The sequence below is a fragment of the Pelophylax lessonae genome, assembly GCF_965119305.1.
Source record: "Pelophylax lessonae genome assembly, chromosome: 1".
Lineage (NCBI taxonomy): Eukaryota > Metazoa > Chordata > Amphibia > Anura > Ranidae > Pelophylax > Pelophylax lessonae.
The window spans coordinates 206,866,713-206,887,749 of record NC_138768.1 but is presented as its reverse complement, the minus strand read 5'-3'; the positions used below and the strand labels follow the sequence as shown (position 1 = coordinate 206,887,749).

At 39.9% G+C, this 21,037-nt stretch overlaps 1 protein-coding gene across 1 annotated transcript in view; it reads right to left on the bottom strand.

Moving 5' to 3' along the window:
- The window catches only part of ADAMTS19 (ADAM metallopeptidase with thrombospondin type 1 motif 19), a gene marked incomplete at its 3' end in the record, with an annotated part of 395,950 nt that extends 382,693 nt beyond the window's left edge, over nucleotides 1-13,257 (bottom strand). The window contains exons 1-2 of the mRNA XM_082272872.1: nucleotides 13,150-13,257; nucleotides 2,300-2,946 (exon numbers count right to left, since the gene is read on the bottom strand). Of these exons, the coding sequence (XP_082128998.1) occupies nucleotides 2,300-2,946; nucleotides 13,150-13,237 (735 nt within the window). The 5' untranslated portion in view covers nucleotides 13,238-13,257. The remainder of the gene's footprint in view (nucleotides 1-2,299; nucleotides 2,947-13,149) is intronic.
- Nucleotides 13,258-21,037: the final 7,780 nt, after the last annotated feature.

Here is a 21,037-nt window from a genome sequence, read left to right as displayed (position 1 = left end):
AAAGATTAGACTCAGGGGCCTTCTTGGGCTTCCTTCTTCCACCTCTATTGAAAACTCAGTACCTAACCTTGAATTTGAGTAATTAGATCATGTAGAATTGTGTTAAGTCTATTAGTTAACCAGAAAATATTACCACTCTATCAGCTACCATACACCTCAGCCCTCAAAGTGATACCCCCCCTATGTGATGAGGGATTTACAAGAAAAGAACAGACTGGTAAACTGCCATTCAAAACAAAGGGCTTAACAATGATTAAATATCTACAAGTAAAATAAGCTACTGGACACTTTGGCCCATGGCTACCAAGAGCTGTGGTAAAAAAAACAGCCCACTTGAAAAAAAAAAGCCCAATATTTCCCTGAGGAATAATGTAACCCTCTAATCATGATGCCTACTGTGCTTAGGACACAGAGCATTGTTTTGTAGTGTGCTGACATTTTTACATAACAAGCCATGCATTTACAGGTATGTTTTATATTGCAGTTTTAGTTGATGATGTTGTATAAACATACCCCCTATACAGAAATTACATTCTCCAGACTATTTCTTCTTGGAATCTCCTCAATAAAATGCGTGAAACCAAAAATACCCAGTAGATCAGCAGTCCATGCTGATAAGACAGAAATATAGGCTGATGATATTAAAGACACCTAGTTCATTTTTTAAGAAATAAGTGTCAAAAGTAGGGCAAGGAACAAAACAAAACAAAAAGAAAAAAAAATGGAAAATCCAGCTATTGAAGCAAAGAGCATTTTGAAATCATCATAGTTGGCAGAGAGCACTGGAATAAGTTACATGGTCTTATCTTACTCTTCAGTGATGCTTTCCAGGCATGTTTCACATGTGCAAGTGTGTCATTTGTAAGGAAAAGGCTAAAAATGCATGTGTCTAGACTTGCAGGATCCACATATGTATGGTTATTACTATTGATTATCAAATGGTAAGAAAAAATATAAGCAATATTAAAGTATCAAACGTTGGTTGATGTCTAAATGCAGCTGAATTGTTGTTGTAGTTGTTGCTTCTGTTGTTAAGTTAAAAGGTTTTTTACATTGAAACCTGAAATTCAAGCAAACCGCTAAATACAGTATTGATACACACATGTGAGCTTTGTATCTGCCAGGGGATATGTAACTTAACCCATCCAGTACTTGGATTTATAAAGCCCCTCCAGCCAGCAGAGGCAGGCTAGTAACCTGACTTTTTATTACTTCAGTTATACTGTGCTACTAATTCACTAATCTGTCCCTAGTCTGTGAATGAAGAGTAAAAGTGCAACAATACACTAATGAACTCCTTCCTTTTCACCTGCTGGGAACTCCCATGTCAGCACATGTGCATAAAGCACACCTGACTGAATCCTAGGTCTTTCCTTCCTTCTCCCAATCTGAATGTTCCCATATGTGGGAATACAAGAGGCTCATATCAAGTCAAATTCAAGTACTAGTTGCATTTAATATATACCTTTCTGCATGAAGGGTTAGTGCACTTATAAAAAATACCCTATGCCATTTTAAATCCCATTATATAACTGTAAACAAATCAGCTTTAAAATTAAACCAGTTGCAGGTTGGAAAAGGATTCTTCCCTAGGTGAGCAGCAGTCCCCAGGGGACATTTGGAACATCCCTACACTGTTCCCACTCATCAGGAACATCAGGAACCTTTCACTTCACTAGGCTCTAGCCAGCATGTCCTTTCTGTCCCTGGCTGGTCATTCTGCCCACTATGGGTGAATCAGACTGAAACAGAGATTCCACAATCACAATAGACAATGTTTTTGCTTTTTTTTAGGGCAATAAAGGGGCAATAAAGAAACAACAGGTTATGTTTTAAATGTAAACGTCATTCAAAGCCCACAAATGTAGCATTAATAGATGGAGTATGTATGGAGTAATATGGAGTATATCACTCCACTGGGTGAAAATATCTAGTTGTCTGTAATATGGTGCTGTGGGAACATCTAGATGTGAGCCTGTGGTTCTCTTAACCAAGGATTCTCAACTCCATCCACCAATGTCTCTTTTCGGTTTGCAATTTACAAATGTCAGATGTCATTTATCATTCAGATAGAAATTATTATTTAGGCCTTGCCCTATCCTCACAGCCGTGTAGATGAAGCATTACATTTTTAGATATTTAGACCTGAAGAGGAAAGGCTGCCAAGCACTGAAGGAGTGTCAGCAGGATGCTGTTCTATGTAGAAATCCCTGTCCAGTAAGGCTACAAGAGATCATAGGAAAATAAACCCTAATTTACTCATAATTTTAAATTGTACTTACTAACACCATGGACTTACCAATCCACCACATGTGCTGAAGGAAGCAAACAATCCATGATGGCGGAGAACAGTGCCGCTATAGTAACAGTTCCTGTCAGTATCTCCAGTATTTAGAGACTCCCTCTTCTCCCTCCTTCTTTCCTCCACTACAAATCCCGGAGACAAAAAGTGATTATCCCTCTTCAGTAGTAAATACAACTCCCTCCCAAAGGCAGAGATCTTTATTTTCAGCTTTCCGCTACCATCCACTGTTTGTTGTGAAGAACTAGTGGGCTTGTCCTGAGGAGGATCTGAAAGTGATGATGGGTCTGACATACTTGGAGGAGATGTATTTATGTTATTTGTTCCAGAAAACCAAGGAAATGGGGAAAAGTGATAAAACTCATGAGAGTCATGTTCATAGTAATGTTCTTCTTCTTGATCCATTTGCTGGTGAAATAAAGTAGGGGAAGATGAAGAGGATACAGATCGTACCTCTCTCGAACTAACAGCCTGGTTATTTGGTAAAGACAGATCCTCAGTACTGTGGTTTCTATAAGGTTCAGGAATTTCCAGTCCCACATTATTCTTCCCTCCTTGTCGTACTTGTCTCAACTCCTGAGAGCCCCAGACCGTTGGAAATACAACCTCTGATTCCTCATCCCATTGGAAGGGCAAGACCAGACCTCAAATATAAAAAAAAAGAACCATGTAAGTTAAAAGCCAGAATTAAAGATAAGGATAAGACAAGATAAACAGAAAGTTAACAGAAACATAAATATCTATCGTTGAAGATGGTAAGTGTTAATAAGGTCTTCTACTACGTTGCCTCCTTTAATACAACACACAACATAATCAATATAATCAACTATTTCTGTTAAAAGTCTTCCATTAACGTGAACCTATGCTCAAAAATAGAAGATTTATTATCATATAGGAAATATATACAAAAATGTTAAATGTGCCTAAGCAATTAATTTCTAAAAAAAATAGCAGTGCCCTTACTGACACGTGACTGTCTCTAGGCCCTCCTGTACCATGAGCCTCATAGCTGTGGATCTACAGTGTGAGATTATCTAAGATACTGCGGCCTGTAACTGCCTGTAACCCTTATTATGGCTTATTCATTTTGTGGATCCCTTCTTTCTCCAGCTCCCCTACTTCTTCTTGCTCATTAAGCCAGCAGTCGTTAGGTCACCAGTCATTAGTGGAGCAGCTCAGATATGAGGAAACAAAGCCCTCCTGTACCAATATAGCCACCTCCACACAGAAACACTGGAGTTTATTTACTAAAGGCAAATAGGTTATTTACTTTACAAGGGAATTTTCTCCATAGCTTAGTGAATGAGGTGAAGCTCTGCTGACTTCCATCATCCAATGATGTAAAAGCAAAAATGCATTTTTTTAATATTCTCTATACACGTAATTGGGTATTGTTTGCAACATGAGATTTCACTATATTTCACTATATTCACTACGTTTCAGGGGAAATTCTCTTGCCCTCAGTACGTCAACCTCCCTTATAAATCTTTAAATTGAAAAGATGAGCAATTAAAGGGCAATGCTAGTAGCTAGTCCTTTACCCTATGTTTGCCATTTTTGGCACAGCCTCCACCTTAGAGGTCTTTAAATTGGATTTGATGGTTGAATTTTGTGAGGCAGGGTAAAAAGAACAAATTACATGCAAAAGCAAAACCCACAATGATTGTTTACAGATCATCTCATAACTGATTTGACAACAGTAAACTGGAACCTGCATTGATGTTGTGTTATTACACTTTATTGCATCATCATTGTGCTCTGCTCTCCATTACTGAAAAAGGCTAAATGTTTTTTTCATTCTTGTATGGTATAGTAATAATTTGCTTTTCTGGGAGATGTATAGGTTTACATACACAGAGTGGTCTCATTAGAAATCCAAGTGGGTCTTACAGAATGGTAAAAACAGGTATCAAAAAGGGACCATTTAGGGTATTTTCCTATTATCCTCTGAATGTTCTATGAAAAGGTATGTTAAGCCAAATGACACAACATATAAGACTCACTACCCATGAACTCTCTCCAACCCTAAAAAATTCAGGACACAGAGCCTGATACTATTATTTTCAAAAAGGCATTAGATGCATCTATAAAATCAACTCCTGGGTGTTCCTCACATTTCACTAAAAATATGTTTTGTGTACTTCTGAAAAAAAAAAAAAAAATACAGCAAACATTTAACGCACAATCTGGTGCAGCTGTGCATGATAGCCAATCATCTTCGCACTTCAGATTGTTCAATTAAGCTTTTACAAAAAAAAAGAATGGAAATTATTTGGATTCTATACAGAGCTTCACCAGATTTTGCACTCCCCAGTTTTAGTAAATCAACCCCGATCTCTAAAATGTAACTAAACCTTCAGGGCAGTTAGAACTATAAAGTATTTCCATTCCCTTGCAGGCATATATTTGCAAATGTGCTCTGTTATTCTGATTAAGTCATTTATTCCAGTTGAACTTCTGAGTACAAGCTCATACTCAGAAACTGCATAGGAATAAATGGACAGTGCAGAACGCATGTGCAGGTCTGACCACGAACATTTTGACAAGCACCTATGCAACGCAGTCAGCGATTTCTCACTAAAACGTAGAGAAATATGCACGCATTGAAAAGATTTTGATGAGTGTTGATATTGTTGATTAAGGGTTATATTATTGAAAATAGGGTCAATTTAGTAAAGTGCCTTATTTCTGCATATTCACCAGCTATCTACCAACATTTGCTGTTTTATAAGTATATCACTGGATTTAACATCTTGCATTTTAATGCTGTATACTTTAACAGTTATGCCGTATGTATAAAAACTCAAAATCTTGGATTTGGACATATTTTATCCTTCTTTGGATATTTTAGAAGACTAGTTAGTGACTTAAAACCAACTTAGAGGACTTTTCAATTGGGAAAACATTTTAAAAATATTAATTTATTAGACAATTTATGCAGAGCTTTAGGGTCCATGTACACTGCCACTTGTAAACGGCCGTTTAGGAGCAGTTGGGCATTTTTTTCAGCAGCCCCTGAACCCTCCTCTATGTTATCATATCTTACCATGTACACAGGGTCGTTTACAGTCATTTGCAGGCAGTTGAGTTCAGGGACGTTTTTTGGAAAGCAATTATTTGCGTACGAACGTGTGTTTCCTGTCGTTTCAAACGCAAAAACGCGACCGAACGCGGCCGAACGCGACCGAACGCGATGACCCGCGTTTAGCGCTAGCGTTTTTCCATTTTAAAGGGCAATGATTTTTTTGACCTCTAGGAACGGTTTTAAGCGCAAACACCCGCTAAACGCAGGTGCAAACGCGACACAACAGAAGTTTTAAATGTCCTAAAAAAAAAAATATTCCAGCGTTTAAGGGACTTTTAACAACGTCCCGTATACATGAATATAATATACATTCCCACAGAATGTTTTGTTTCTTTCAAATGTATGTTGTTATTAAAAGCTTCCTTGATTTCATAGCAAAAAATATTGGTTTCCTTGATTCTATATGATGACAACATGAAAGACGCATTTGTTTTAATAGCTTAAATTTAAACGAGAAAATGACTGAAATGTTAGTGAAAATTTTCCCTTACCACACAAAATCTGGAAAAAATACAAACAAAGCCTTAAGGCTATGTGTGGCTCTATGGAACATACGGGGAGAGATTTACTAAAACTGGAGCACTCAGATTCTGGTGCAGCTGTGCCTAGTAACCGATCAGCTTCTAACTTCAGCTTGTACAATTAGGCCCCTTTCACACAGGCGGACCGTTCAGATCCGCCTGTCCGTTTTTTTGGCGGATCTGAATGGTCCCCCCATGCATTCCTATGGGGCATCGGATGTCAGCGGAGACATGTCCGCTGACATCCGACCCGATCCGATCCGTCAAATCTGGACGGATGGAAACCCTATTTTCTATCCGTCCAGCGGATCGGATCGGATGGGATCGGGTGAGAACGGACTGGCGGTCCGTTGACATCCGATTTCCCCCATAGAGATGCATGGGGAACTGTCAGCTGTGTCTCCGGCTCGATCCCCGCTGAGAAAAACGGACTTCGTCCAACGGACGGAGTGTGTGAAAGGAGCCCTAAGCTTTGACAATAAAACCTTGAAGCTGGTTGGTTACTATGTACAGCTGCACCAGATTGTACCAATCAGTTTTAGTAAATCAACCCCACAGTGGCAATGTAAACACTCTAAAATTAACACTATAACACACTATTTTGTTTCCCATATTTTGGTACATTCTACTACATTTTTACAATGCAATACAATACAAGTTTTCTGCACGCATTTAGTGCTCCTTCAGTGTCGGTTCCCACATATGCGATGCGGGAACCCTGGGAATCCACTGTGGGTTCCCACATCGCACTAGACTCGCAGGCAGTTCACACTGCCATATGCAGGGTGTCAATACAAAGTAACGACACCCCCAGATCAGTTTGCATATCACAGTGCAAACTGTCAATTCGGACATGAATCGGATCGAAATGGTGTGAACACCCATGCGATCTGATTCTGGTGCGGACAAAAAAGGGTCCTATGCGACTTTGGTCCAAATGCGATGCAAATTCAATCTGTATGGGTGAGTTCGCAATTTACAGACACTGCATGTGATTTGCAGAGCAGTGCACTCCAAGTCACATGCAACGTCTGACATCACACATGTGTGAACCGGCACTCAGGGACTGATAGCCAAAAGCATTGTTCTAGCCCAGACATCAGGCAACTAGGCATCCTAGAGCAATGAAGATAAGGAAATCTACAAGATTAGGCAAAAAGAGGCCAAGCAAGTTATAAGAACTTCTAAAGCGCAGGCAGAAGAAAAACTAGCTCAGTCTATGAAAAAGGGGGATAAGACATTCTTCAGATATATAAATGAAAAAAGGAAATTAAAACAAGGAATAACTAAATTAAAAACAAAGGACGGAAGGTATGTAGAAGAGAATAAAGGGCTAGCCGACTGCCTTAATGAATACTTCTGTTCAGTTTTTACAGAAGAAAAAGAAGGAAAAGGACCTCCACTTGAAAGGATGACTAATGAATCGTTTGATGCATGTGTCTTTACAGAGGAAGACGTTCTAAGATATCCTGATGAGATACACCCAAAATTATTAAAAGAGCTTAGTGGTGAGCTGGCAAAACCATTAACAGATTTATTTAACCAATCATTAGTAACAGGAGTCGTCCCGGAAGATTGGAAATTGGCAAATGTCATGCCCATTCACAAGAAAGGTAGTAGGGAGGAATCGAGCAACTATAGACCAGTGAGTCTGACATCAATAGTAGGCAAATTAATGGAAACCCTATTAAAGGATAGAATTGTGGAACATCTTAAATCCCATGGATTGCAAGATGAAAAACAACATGGGTTTACTTCAGGGAGATCATGTCAAACAAATCTTATAGATTTTTTTGACTGGGTGACTAAAATAATAGACGGTGGAGGTGCAGTAGACATTGCATATCTAGATTTTAGTAAGGCTTTTGACACTGTCCCACATAGAAGACTTATCAATAAACTACAGTCATTGAGCATGGACTCCCATATTGTTGAGTGGATTAGGCAGTGGCTGAGTGACAGACAACAGAGGGTTGTAGTCAATGGAGAACATTCAGAACAAGGTCATGTTACCAGTGGGGTACCTCAGGGATCTGTACTGGGACCAATTTTGTTTAATATCTTCATAAGTGATATTGCAAAAGGCCTCGATGGTAAGGTTAGTCTTTTTGCTGATGACACAAAGATATGTAACAGGGTTGATGTTCCTGGAGGGAAACGCCAAATGGAAAAGGATTTAGGAAAACTAGAAGAATGGTCAGAACTCTGGCAACTGAAATTTAATGTGGATAAGTGCAAGATAATGCACCTGGGGCGTAAAAACCCAAGGGCAGAATATAGAATATTTGACACAGTCCTGACCTCAGTATCTGAGGAAAGGGATTTAGGAGTAATTATTTCAGAAGACTTAAAGGTGGGAGGACAATGTAATAGAGCAGCACGAAATGCCAGCAGAATGCTTGGATGTATAGGGAGAGGTATAAGCAGTAGAAAGAGAGAAGTGCTTATGCCGCTGTACAGAACACTGGTGAGACGTCACTTGGAGTATTGTGCGCAGTACTGGAGGCCATATCTCCAGAAGGATATTGATACTCTAGAGAGAGTTCAGAGAAGAGCTACTAAACTAGTACATGGATTGCAGGAAAAAACTTACCAGGAAAGGTTAAAGGACCTTAACATGTATAGCTTGGAAGAAAGAAGAGACAGAGGGGATATGATAGAAACTTTTAAATACATAAAGGGAATCAACTCAGTAAAGGAGGAGAGCATATTTAAAAGAAGAAAAACTACCACAAGAGGACACCGTTTTAAACTAGAGGGGCAAAGGTTTAAAAGTAATATGAGGAAGTATTACTTTACTGAGAGAGTAGTGGATGCATGGAATAACCTTCCTGCAGAAGTGGTAGCTGCAAATACAGTGAAGGAGTTTTAGCATGCATTGGATAGGCATAAGGCTATCCTTCATATAAGATAGGGCCAGGGACTATTCATAGGATTCAGATATATTGGGCAGACTAGATGGGCCAAATGGTTCTTATCTGCCGACACATTCTATGTTTCTATGTTTCTATGTTTCTCAAACTTTCCTATTGAGCATTATCATATAAACTTTAAGCTTATATAGTACATATTAGTTTCAATGCCGGCCTACAACCCAAATGGTTTTGGTAACAAATTACCAGAATAAAATGATTGGGTGGGCATTGCATGGCAACTGTTTGTCTTAAAATATGTACTTATCAAATGGCTGTGTTTATTCTTACCATGGGTGACCTTTAGTCAAGTAGACATCCATGGTGGTCCCAATCGTGCACCCATACCTCTGAAAATACAGGTCATACACAGATTCTCTTTGCATTGTAAAACTATATGGGTACACCAGCAAACCAAAGCAACACATCCTTGCTTTTAATGGATTATGTTGTGAACACATAAATAGATACATTTTGCCCCATTTTCAGCCAAAAACTGACAGTGTAGCAGGATGCAGCATGATAAACTTAAGTCATGTTTGCAACAAAACCAGCCACATTCAAGATGGTTACTCACTAAATCTCAACCCTTTATTAAAAATCCCATCATGAAATTTGTCATGAGAACACACTAATGGTATCTTTACCCTGGGCCCTATGATACTTTAAACTGCCTGCATGTACATCTATATTAACACATGGCCACCAGAAAGATGGTTGAGTCACTGATTAGATGGTGTGAATTGCATTACAGTAACCACTTTAATGCTCATATTCATTCAAACCAACATTCATAAAGCAATAGTCACTGACATTAATAAATATATATTATCTACTCTATAAGGGACCTGATTATACTGAACCACTAATATCATGTAGCACTGCCCCCTTGAGGACTGCTGGATAACACACTCTCTGGTCCCCCTGGGTTACCATTAGCAACACTGGCATTCACGGATTAACACTTTACTTCTTGGCTCAGTCAATGATCAGTCCAGGGGTATGTAGTTGTTTTTGATGTTTTATTTTAAATATGGGAGAAGGGAAGAGTGGGATACTCCAGATCAAACTATTCACAATGGATGAGGACTCCTGTCTGAAGATGCAGTTAGGCTGCAGATTCACCTTGCCACTAGATAAATTTGGGTTAAGTATCTGTGTAATTGACTTGTTTGGGTAGATTATCTTCAGGATACACTCCTAGTATCCCCTTTCACTCAACAGGCTGACACCCGTCCTCTAACTATCCTACACGGGGTGGCCCCCCTCAGGTCAGGCCCCTAGACATGATCCCCTGTACTCACGATACTGTTTTTTAAAGGGTTTCCAGTGTTTCTACCCCTCCAGTCAGTTCTCCTGGACCTCTGGGTTCAGTTCCTTTCCTCTGGTCCCCAGACCGACTGCTCATGACCACGTGTCACTGCTACAGAGGAGGAGGCTGCCGCCACCCTCCCTCCGAGACTCTGCTCACCAGCCAAAGACCCCGCAGCACATGTGCTCCTGGCTTTTATATAATATCCCAGAATGCACGAGACAGCCTGACTCTACCAATTACCAGGACTGTATCAAAGCCTATGTATCCATTGGTCAGGTTTCCTCCCACTGTCCAACATGCCACCCTATTGGACCAGTGTGAAACACTACTCTAGACTCAATGAATCACATACTGAGCACACTGGGCAGACCTAACTCACAGATCCTGCTCTCTGCTAGACAGCAAGCAATATAGATTTGCCTGCTGCTCCTGTGATAGACAGACAGAGGCAAAAACTATACTCTCTCACTAGCACCTACATAGGAGGGTGCTACAATCAGATAACTAAATCCTCTTCTCAGACTTCACAATGCATATGTTTTAACAAATAGCTTACAAATGAGCTAAAAAATATTTTTTTTTCTTCAGTTTACATATGTTATTGGTCACTAAAAACAGTAACACTGTATTCCACATCACAACCACCTAATTGTACAATAAAAACATAAATTAACATAATGCTATTGCTTAATGGTTAATTAATGGTTACTAATGTGTCATATGAGTTTTACATATTATAAACAAGCAACTCCAAATCAAATAAAGAAAATGTATTTGAACTCTGGAATTCAAAGTAATTTATTTTAAGGGAAGCTAGTCTTTTGAAAGTTTTTGTTTAAGATGTACTTGAATGAGATCAGCTACATGCTAGTATTCAAACCCACAAATTATACACTCTATGCAACTATAGGTATAGCCATAGTTACTTTTATGCATTTGGACTGTGCTTCCTGCACACTAGGGGTATGAATTATGACTGCCTTTTGAAATGTCTATAGACATTGATTTACTAGAAGCAAATAGGCTGTTCACTTTGCAAGGGAATTTCCCCTTAGCTTAATGAATGAGGTGAAACTCATCTGCCTTTCACCAATAAATCATGTGCTAGCAAAAATACTTCTTCCCTTGCCTGTGATTGGGTATTCTTTCTAAAGTTCATTCTCATCTCATTTACTTACCTAAAGGAAAATTCCTTTGCAAAGTGAACAGAAAAGAATGCTTATCTGCCACCTACTTTGCCAATATCTGGCATGCTTATGGTTTGGCAATGATCATGGGTATACATCCAGTTATTTTAGTGTAACATGGAAGACACCATCCTTTTGCCGGGTGCATCTGTATTTCTGAGTGGCTCTCAAATGACTGATTTTATTGCCTCTAATTGAAATGCCAGATCAATACCTTATTTTTACATTTAGCCACTACCATGGGTGGCCTAATCTGTGGCTGAGTGGCCTGTCAGTTGCCAAAAAAAAAAAAAAAAAATTGGCAGCCAGGTCTACAAATGTATTATCAGGATTGCTATTCCTCTTATGAGGTTGAATGCAATAGACTCTATGGGGCTGATTTACTAAAACTGGAGAGTGCAAAATCTGGTGCAGCTGTGAATGGTAGCCAATCAGCTTCTAACTTGAGCTTGTTCACTTAAGCTTTGACAATAAAAAATCTGGAAGCTGATTGGTTTCTCTACAGAGCTGCACCAGATTTTGCACTCTCCAGCTTTTGTAAATCAACCCCTATGGGTCTGCTTATTATATAAGTGTGAAATGAGGTGGAATTCAGTGAAAAAATCTGTGTTCACTTCACTTCACTTCAGACATACAATCAAAGGCAGGAGAACTCAATTTATTTTAAATTCCTCTGCTCATTATTGGATGTTTGTATGCAATTCACATTTAGTAACTCAGATGCTCTGTAGCTAACCACATGTGTCTCAGCAGCTGTTCAGCAGCAGTTTACAGAAGCCCATAAAGGAAAAAATTGTACAAATTTATATTTAAAAAAAATGCATTAATTGAATTAGCCAACCACAAGCATATACAATGTCACATCAAAAAACTTTTGTTCAAATGTTGAAATAGTAAGTCAAGATATGTATTCGCTGAAAATATGCTATAGGTTTTATTGTATTATGATAGCGCAGATGGAGTCAACAAGGCAGTAAAATCTAGCAACCACTTTCAAGAACTAATTTCAAAATTAATGTGACTCGGAATGGTGGTTAGAGGTTATTCCACTTTGCACATTACTTAATGACATTTAATAATCCCACCAAAACTTGAACATCATATAAGCAACCTTCAGTCTGCTACCTGCAGATAGATATGAATAACTCTCTAATTTGTCATTCCTTACTTTAAAGCTTGACACTTTTAAACATTTTTAATAAAATCAGCAGGAGTTTCATTCATTATTTCATTGAGAAAATACTAATTTCAGCAAAGCACTGACCTATGTGCTATTTGCCTTCAGCAAAACCCCTGTATGATCATGCCTATCTGGCAATCTGAAAATTCAAAGAGTATAATTTGTTGTAGTAATGGTTAGATGATACATTCTACAACTGGTTTAAAGATCTTGGCAACAATTACACAGCTTTTTCAGAATTTACAGTATGCAAAATATTGGTAGTATAAAATCTAACAAAAGAAACGTAAAATAAATACAAACACTAAAGTAGTAAATCTTTTCAAGACTAGCGAGGAATTTAACAGAGTTCTAAGAATTTCTCCAGTTTGTGTTAGGTATACTTGACCTTGACATATATCTGTTTCAACATCAAACAGTTCTCAGAATGTAAGTCACAGTGATGCTGCCTGCTCAAAGACTCCTGTAACTACTTAAAATGACACACATCACAAAAAAGATGCAGAGCCATTATATAAACATAAAAAGAAATGAAGATGATCTGAAGCAATGAATGATCCACATTTCAAGTCTGTATGGGCATACAGGATGCAGTTGCAGTAGACAAGAGTACACACACTGACACCAAACAGAAGCTTTGAACCTACCTGTGCAGATCTTACATGACAGGATACACAAGAACAGATAGACAAGGCAGCAGTTGCAGTGCAGTCCCATCCCTTTTCCTTGCCCCATCCACTTAATGGTCTAAACACATGGAGCAGACGCTGAAAATGCCTTAAATCTGCCAATGTGTGTTGCTTGCTTTCCCTAGTTTTTTTCCAGCAAAGTTAGTGAATCACTGCCCAGGGAACAACTTTGCTTTTTTTTTTTTTTTTCCACCGTCGCCTGTGTGGATTTATTGAAGGGGGGCAAAAAAGGGAAAATTATGACTTTGGGATCAAATATTCCTTCAGCAGTGAAAGACTGTTTTTTTTTTAAGTGTTATTGGTGCAAATAAGATCCCTTTATGAGTACAATCAAGCATGAGCTTCTTACTAAAAGGAGCCCACTGGATTGGGAGGCAGATGAAAGTAAAAGATTTTCTGTGCAGGAAGGGAGAAATATAAAGCAGCTGCAAAGCAGACAAAAGAGGGAAAGAGATCAGATCTCCCTTGCACTCACACACATGCACATGCTGTTCTGAATACTGCACACATTATCTCTGCCTCACACAGCTATAAGAGCAGCAGGAGGGGAGGAGAAGAAGTAGGGAGAGAGCTGTAACTAACTAGGTGGCTATACAAGCGTAGACATTCAAAGAGGAGGGGGGCTTTCCTTTGCCAATGAAAGCTGATTGGCTGCTAGCAATAAATTATTTGCATAAACTGCACGTGAAAGAGAAGCAGGTAAGGGGAGTAGTGGTATGCATGATGCACGTAACTTTACCAGTCTACCATATAATAGTAAAGGATTAGACAACGCTACAATATTTACTTGATGTTTTTATGAGTATCTCATCTAAAATGTAACCTCAGTTTGAGGTCTCTATTAACCACTTAAGCCCCGGAAGATTTTACCCCCATTCCGACCAGGGTTTTTTTTGCGATTTTTTACTGCGTGACTTTAACGGACAATTGCGCGGTCGTACCTAAACGAATTTCACGTCCTTTTTTTCCCACAAACAGAGCTTTCTTTTGGTGGTATTTGATCACCTGTGCGATTTTTTGATCATGCGCTATAAACAAAAAAAGAGTGTAAATTTTGCAAAAATAACAATATTTTCACATTTTTTTATATGAAATTCAAAATCCCCCAAAAAATGTAAAAATCAAAATTTTTTAACATTTTCGGCCAATTTGTTTTATGCTACATATTTTTGGTAAAATAAAATCGCAAAAAGCGTATTTTGATTGGTTTGCGCAAAAGTTATCGCGTTTACTAACAAAGGGAAAGATTTTTGTCATTTTTGGTGGGTTTTTTTTTAACGAGTAATGGCGATTTTTTTTGCGGGACTGCGACATTGGGGCGGACAGATCGGACCCTTGACTGAAATTTTTGACACTTTTGGGGTTACCAGTGACATTACTGCAGTAATCAGTGCTAAAAATATGCACTGTTACTGTAAAGATGACACTGGCAGGGAAGGGGTTAACTGTATGGGAGAGGGAGGGGTTAAGTGTGTCCTAGGGGCGTGTTTCTAACTGTAGTGGGACAGGTCTCCTAGTGTAAAAACAGAGATCAACGGTTCTACATAGTAGAACCGTCTGATCTCCATTTTTACATAGGGGAGAATGACAGGCGGCTTGTTTACATAAGCCGCCCGCCTTTCTCCCGCTCTACCGACGATCGTAGTGTGACCGGCGGACATCGGGTCCACCGGTCACACGTGCGGACTCCTCCATGAACGAGCCGCAGCGGGCGCGCGCTCGCCCGCTATTGGCTCACAAACCGGTCACAGGCTAGTGACGTATATATACGTCACTTTGCCTGGCCGGGGCTGACCGCCGCAGTATATCTACTTGCGGCGGTCGGCAAGCGGTTAATGGATGTTCATCTTCAACGTACTAAATATTTTCTAGGGATGGGTGCACAAGATCTGGTAAATACAAATTTGACTTGGCACAGGTAAATTTGAAGGCACTAAGATTGCTTGAGCTATGTGTGTATGTTTTTTTGTTTTTTTTACAAGAGTTCATAATAATAACTAACATTAAAAGTCTTAGATCACCATAAACACTACCAGCCCAGTGCTTTAAGGGAAAATTCCAGGCATGGATATTTTATTCATAGTTATATTGGTCCGAATAGGACCAATGTAACTATGTATATACTGCATTAAATAAAACCAAAGAAAATTCCCAGCTCAACTTGCTGACCAGTCTGCAACCAACCAAATTATCCTGTCTAACAATATGCATTAAAAACAGGTTTAGTTTGCACACATTTGCAAATACGTGCGTAAGCTGCAGGGCCACTTCACGGCATCCTCAATATAATCAATATAATCAATATATCTAAAGTCCTCACTCTAAATTTTGAGAGCCTCCATAGTAGAAGCACATGCGTTAAAAACAGGTTTAGTTTGCACACATTTGCAAATACGTGCGTAAGCTGCAGGGCCGCTTCATGGCATCCCCAATATAATCAATATATCTAAAGTCCTCAAAATTTTGAGAGCCTCCATAGTAGAAGCACATGCATTATAATGGATAGGCAGAGTGTAGGTGGGCCTGGAGGAAGTCCATCCCTCCTTAAAAGGCACAGGGGCACACTGGACATCTATTAAAACATAATAGAATGTGTTCCAAACCAGATCTGTGGTGTTGCTGGGGGTCACAGGATGACCGAGCCGCTGGGTGAGCCGGAACTGTGTAGATGATCACAACAGGGAACAAGGCAGGAGGGAGAAGGATCTTATGTGCCAAAAGCAGACCAGACCAGCCCGTGGGGTGGCGTGGCTTCCTCCCACACGATAGTGTGGCTTCTTGCACCGGAGCAGTATAGACGTGCTGCGGAGCTGCCAGCTGGAGGTATCCACAGCGGAGGCCGCTACCCGGAAGTGACGTCAGCAAGCGTCGGGACCCGGCCCGGAAAGCATCAGGGTTGCCGTGACGACATGTTTCGCACTGCTGTGCTTTGTCAAAGTCACCTTTGACAAAGAACAGCAGTGCAAAACATGTCGTCCTTCTCCCTCCTGCCTGGTTCCCTATTGTGATCATCTACACAGTTCCGGCTCACCCAGTGGCTCGGTCATCCTGTGACCCCCAGCAACGCCACAGATCTGGTTTGGAACACATTCTATTATGTTTTAATCATCACTATATATTTTTTATAAATAAACTTTTCAAGGTTTTCCATCAAGCCTGCCTGAGTTACATTGTAGACTATGTACCGTGAGATAGCGCTTCTGCCCCTCCCCCCATGCACTGACTTATGCTGAATCAGCATTAATTAGCAGCACAGTAATTTGACTTTGTTCATTCCTGCGAGTGAGAGATATCACAGTTAGCGCTGAAAGACCCTTTGTTGTTCGATTTACTTCTCTAACTAGGCTGTCAAGTCATGGCATGCAGTTTCTAGCTTGAACATCTATAATCTAAAGAACTAAAATTCCCAGCAAACTTTCAATATGTTACCCATAATTTATAGCTGCTTAATAACTAAGTTCCAGCATTGGGTTTCTAGCTCTCCTAAGACTTTCAATGGCAGAAATAATACAGGTCCCTGCATTTTACTTCTTCTTCCCCCCAAAATGATGAAAAAAGAAAAGTCCTAACATACCATTTTCACTTTGATGTACAATAATGCCAACCTTGTTACCTGGTAGACATCCATCTGAAGAGGAACTCAAAAAGATATGCCAACACAGCAGAAGAATGATACTACATAGGTTATTTTCAATATCTTTCTAAAATAAAATGTAACTATAAACTGGCAATGGCAGTGACCTCAGTTACAGCACACGTAAATCAATGTGTTGCACAAAAAATATGATTGTCTGAAAACAGGTCTATTTTTCAGTACTAAGAAGTAGAAATTGTCTGTTTGTTCCCAGTCTAAAGATTACCATATATAGACTGATCTGTCGGATATTTTTATTTTAACTGCCTAATTGTAAGGGGACCATACTACGTTTGACCTGTTTTTTTTTTCACCATAGTTGAGTAACAATAGTTCCTGTTTTCTGATTGGTGCTTGATTACTGACCCAGTCAGATAAAGGTCTAGCTTTCCCTGTTGGTTCTAGGCTATTCTGCTGATGATGTAGAGAGAAACTGATCTCTACTCCAGAGGAAAAGAAGAAAACCATGTGGTCCAAGAAGTGAGAGTTGTAATGGACATTTCAGTAGTTTGCCATAGCTCAGTAGTGTTGGAAAGGAATGCTTTGTAATTGCTGAATGACCTGTAAAGTGTGCACTTCATTACTCCAACATAAAATTGAAAGAAAACTGAGCTGGTGTCTGTGAAAAGAAATAGTGTGTTATGACTACATACTTTCCTTGTACTCATATGCAAACCTAATCCTATATAAAAAAAATTAGATTTGCTTGTTCTATTTTACGGAACCAGCTGGGCATATTGTTTGTAAGACAAGGAGAATCCACTGTTCCCTTCTATATCAATATAGAAGACTGTATGCACTTTCATATAATTTCCTTTAATGTGACGCAAACAGGCTATTTCACATATACTGTACAATGCTTAAATAATCTAAAGTTGTTTTATAACCTTAGTCACTAAATCTGAGAAAAACACATATATCTGTAGTGTTTACTTATCTCATTCCAAAGATCTAAGTGTAATTTCTCTCTGGTGCTTCGTTCCTCTGTTGTCAACATGAGTACGTTCTCAGATTTTCCCGACACATGAGATCAAATTTGTGTCAGGGAGGGAGCTCAGCATGCAGCTTGTCAATTCACTCTTCTGCTGTGGATGTGTGGGGAAGGGGGGGGGGGTGTTCCTTTTCTCCAATCAGCTCTCACACACTATAACTGCAGCTTCTCTGCCCTCTCCTCTGGGATACTAACAGATGGAGAATTTCTTTACGCAATTTTGCCCTATTGAAGGGGTGTAGGAAAGAGGGGTTGCAGATAAAAAAGTAAAACCTATGTAGAAGCATTTGTTTAATTATTGTGTATCATCTGAGGCTATTCACTTCACTGGGTATATGTGAGGGTTTATGACCACTTTAAATGTGCTATATATGAAGCATGGGAATACATCATAATTGCTTTATAACTGGCATACTAGCACAGGAAAGAACAATCCATTTCATAAATGAATGCTCAGTTGCAGAGAAAGCCGAGAAAGCCTGGCAGAGAATTGCATTATGCTAAATCTCCCATGTGGCACTGGACTCATGTCTCGAAATGGAGACTGTAATATCAGGTAGCTGGTCCTATTCAGACATTGCCACACACAGGTCAACAAGCAGTATGTTGTGCATTTTGTTAGGGCAGTATGATCATTTTGAATGAATAGGTAAACCTTACTCTGACTCCAAAAACGAATCAAAACAACCTTATTCATATACAGCATATGCATCTTTAATTAGTTTTTAATATGTAGTGCTGTTCTCTTTTTTAATAGTGGCAATATTTATCTGAATCAGTCTAGTGTTATAGGCTTGCGGTAAGTAGAAGTAGAGGTATTTAAAGTGGTTGTGAAGGATCAAGGTTTTTTACCTTCATGCAAACCTTCTGTATGCAACACCCACCCCCCCCCCCCGCCCCCCCTTAATACTTACCTGAGTCCCATCTGGATACAGCAATGTGCATGAGAGCAGAAGCTCTCCTGGGTTCCTTCCTCATCATCGGCTGAGACAATGCCAGTCAGTGAGCCAACGAGGAGAGAACGTTGGCAGGGCTGAGTTGTGCTCCATGTGCGGCTTGCTTTGGGAGCACGCGGTAGGAGGGAGGGGCCAGGAGCTCCTGCGGGGGACTCGAAAATAGGAAAATCAGGACTGCTCTGAGCAAAACCACTGCAGAGATCAGGTACGTATGACTTGTTTGTTATTAAAAAAAATCTGCCTTTAATATCGCTTAAAAGTGAGCAAAGAAAGAAGTATTACCCATAGTAATCAATTATCATTTCAACTAGGTGCTATGGATTTTTATTACTTGAGCACTTTGCGCTTTGCTTCTAACACTGTTTAGAAAATAAGCTAATTTTGTTATACAATAGATACACGGAGCTGCAGCTTGGCTGGGGTACCCCCATAGCAAGCTGTTTGCTGTGGGGGCACTCAACAGCAGGGAGGGGCCATGAGCTCCAGCCAGGGACCCGAGAAAATAAGGATCGGGGCTGCTTCAAAACCACTTCACAGAGGAGGTAAGTATAAAATTTTTGTTAATTTAATTCAACCACTTGCTACCCGCCCACCGTCCAATCACAGCCAGTCACGTGTAAATGAGGAAGTGCCGTTATTCGATCAGTGGCTCCTCCTCATAGGGGAGATAAGGACGGTAATCAGAGCACTGATCATCAGTGCCTTGATAACAGAAAATGTAAATAAAATGCCAATAACTGCCCACCATCAGTGCCCACAGTGCCTTCCATTAGTGCCCACAATCAGTGCCCATAGTGATGCCAGTCAGTGCCCATCAGTGCCTGCTCATCTAGGCACTGATGGGCAAGGACTGACAGCACTATGGGCACTGATTGTGGGCACTGATGGTGCTGCCCATCAGTGTCCATTAGTGCCGCCCATCAGTGCCACCCGTCAGTGCCCATCAGTTCCACTCGTCAGTGCCGATAAGTGCCATCTGTCAGTGCCCATCAGTGCCCCCCATCAGTGCTGCCTCTCAGTGCCTCTCAGTGCCACCTCTCAGTGCCCAACAGTGCCGCCTATCAGTGCTCATTAGTGCCGCCTATCAGTGCTCATCAGTGCCGCCTATTAGTGACTCCTATCAGTGCCCATCAGTGCGGAATATTAGTACCTCCTCATCAGTGCCACCTCATCAGTGCCCATAAGTGCCACCTCATCAGTGCCCATAAGTGCCACCTCATCAGTGCCCATCAATGCAGCCTATCAGTGCCCATCAGTGCTGCCTCTTCAGCGCACATCAGTGAAGGAGAAAACTTATTTATTTTCAAAATTTACTCACAGAAAATAAGAAAAACTTTTTTTTCAAAATGTTCTGTCTTTTTTCTTTTTTTTTTGTAAGAAATAAGAAAACCCAGAGGTGAATAAATACCACCAAAAGAAAGCACTAATTGTGTGAAAAAAATGATAAAAATTTCATATGGGTACAGTGTAGCATGACCGCGCAATTGTCATTCAAAATGTGAGAGTGCTGAAAGCTGAAAATTGGCCTGGGCAGGAAAGGGGGTGAAAGTGCACAGTATAGAAGTGGTTAAAAAAAAAAAAACGAGACTTAATTTTACTTTCATTTTATTGAGTAATATTGCATGAAAAGTTCTGCACTGCTCTATAATGTAAGCAGAATGATACATTTAAGGCACCACTCCTGTCCTTAGTTTTCTGGGTGGAATGATGCACTGCATACTGTGAATGTGAGGCATCAAGCATCCACCTTCTGAAGGGGTGTCACCATGACTTCCTGCAATTCCAGTATTTCGATGCAGAATAAGGCGCTGACATCATGTGTGTCTGACTTCTATTGCAGAAGATCCTAAGAGAATGCCTGGAGACATCTGGATAAGGTAAATAAGGTAACTAAAAAAAAAAAAAAAAATGCATAAAAACAGACATAGGAGTTTAAAGTGGGGTAGGGGGGTTCTTGGGGATGGGGACCTGAAACCTGGAATTGGACTTTAGGTTTCTTTACCTGAGGAAGCGCACAAAAAGTCCTACCACTGTCATAAAGAAAAAAAAAAAAAAAACACATATTTACATAATTCAGTTAACTTAACAATATGTTTTTGTGTTATGAAAATGACCTGTAGCGTCCAAAGGAAATAGTCCCTGGCTGAAACTGGAAATGGGACCCAGTGTTGCAATGCTCTAGTGCTAGCCACTTAGTCGCAGCTTATTATCTTGTTATTTCCATGTACTATAACATATGCATTTCGCATTTCCGACATTCAGTGA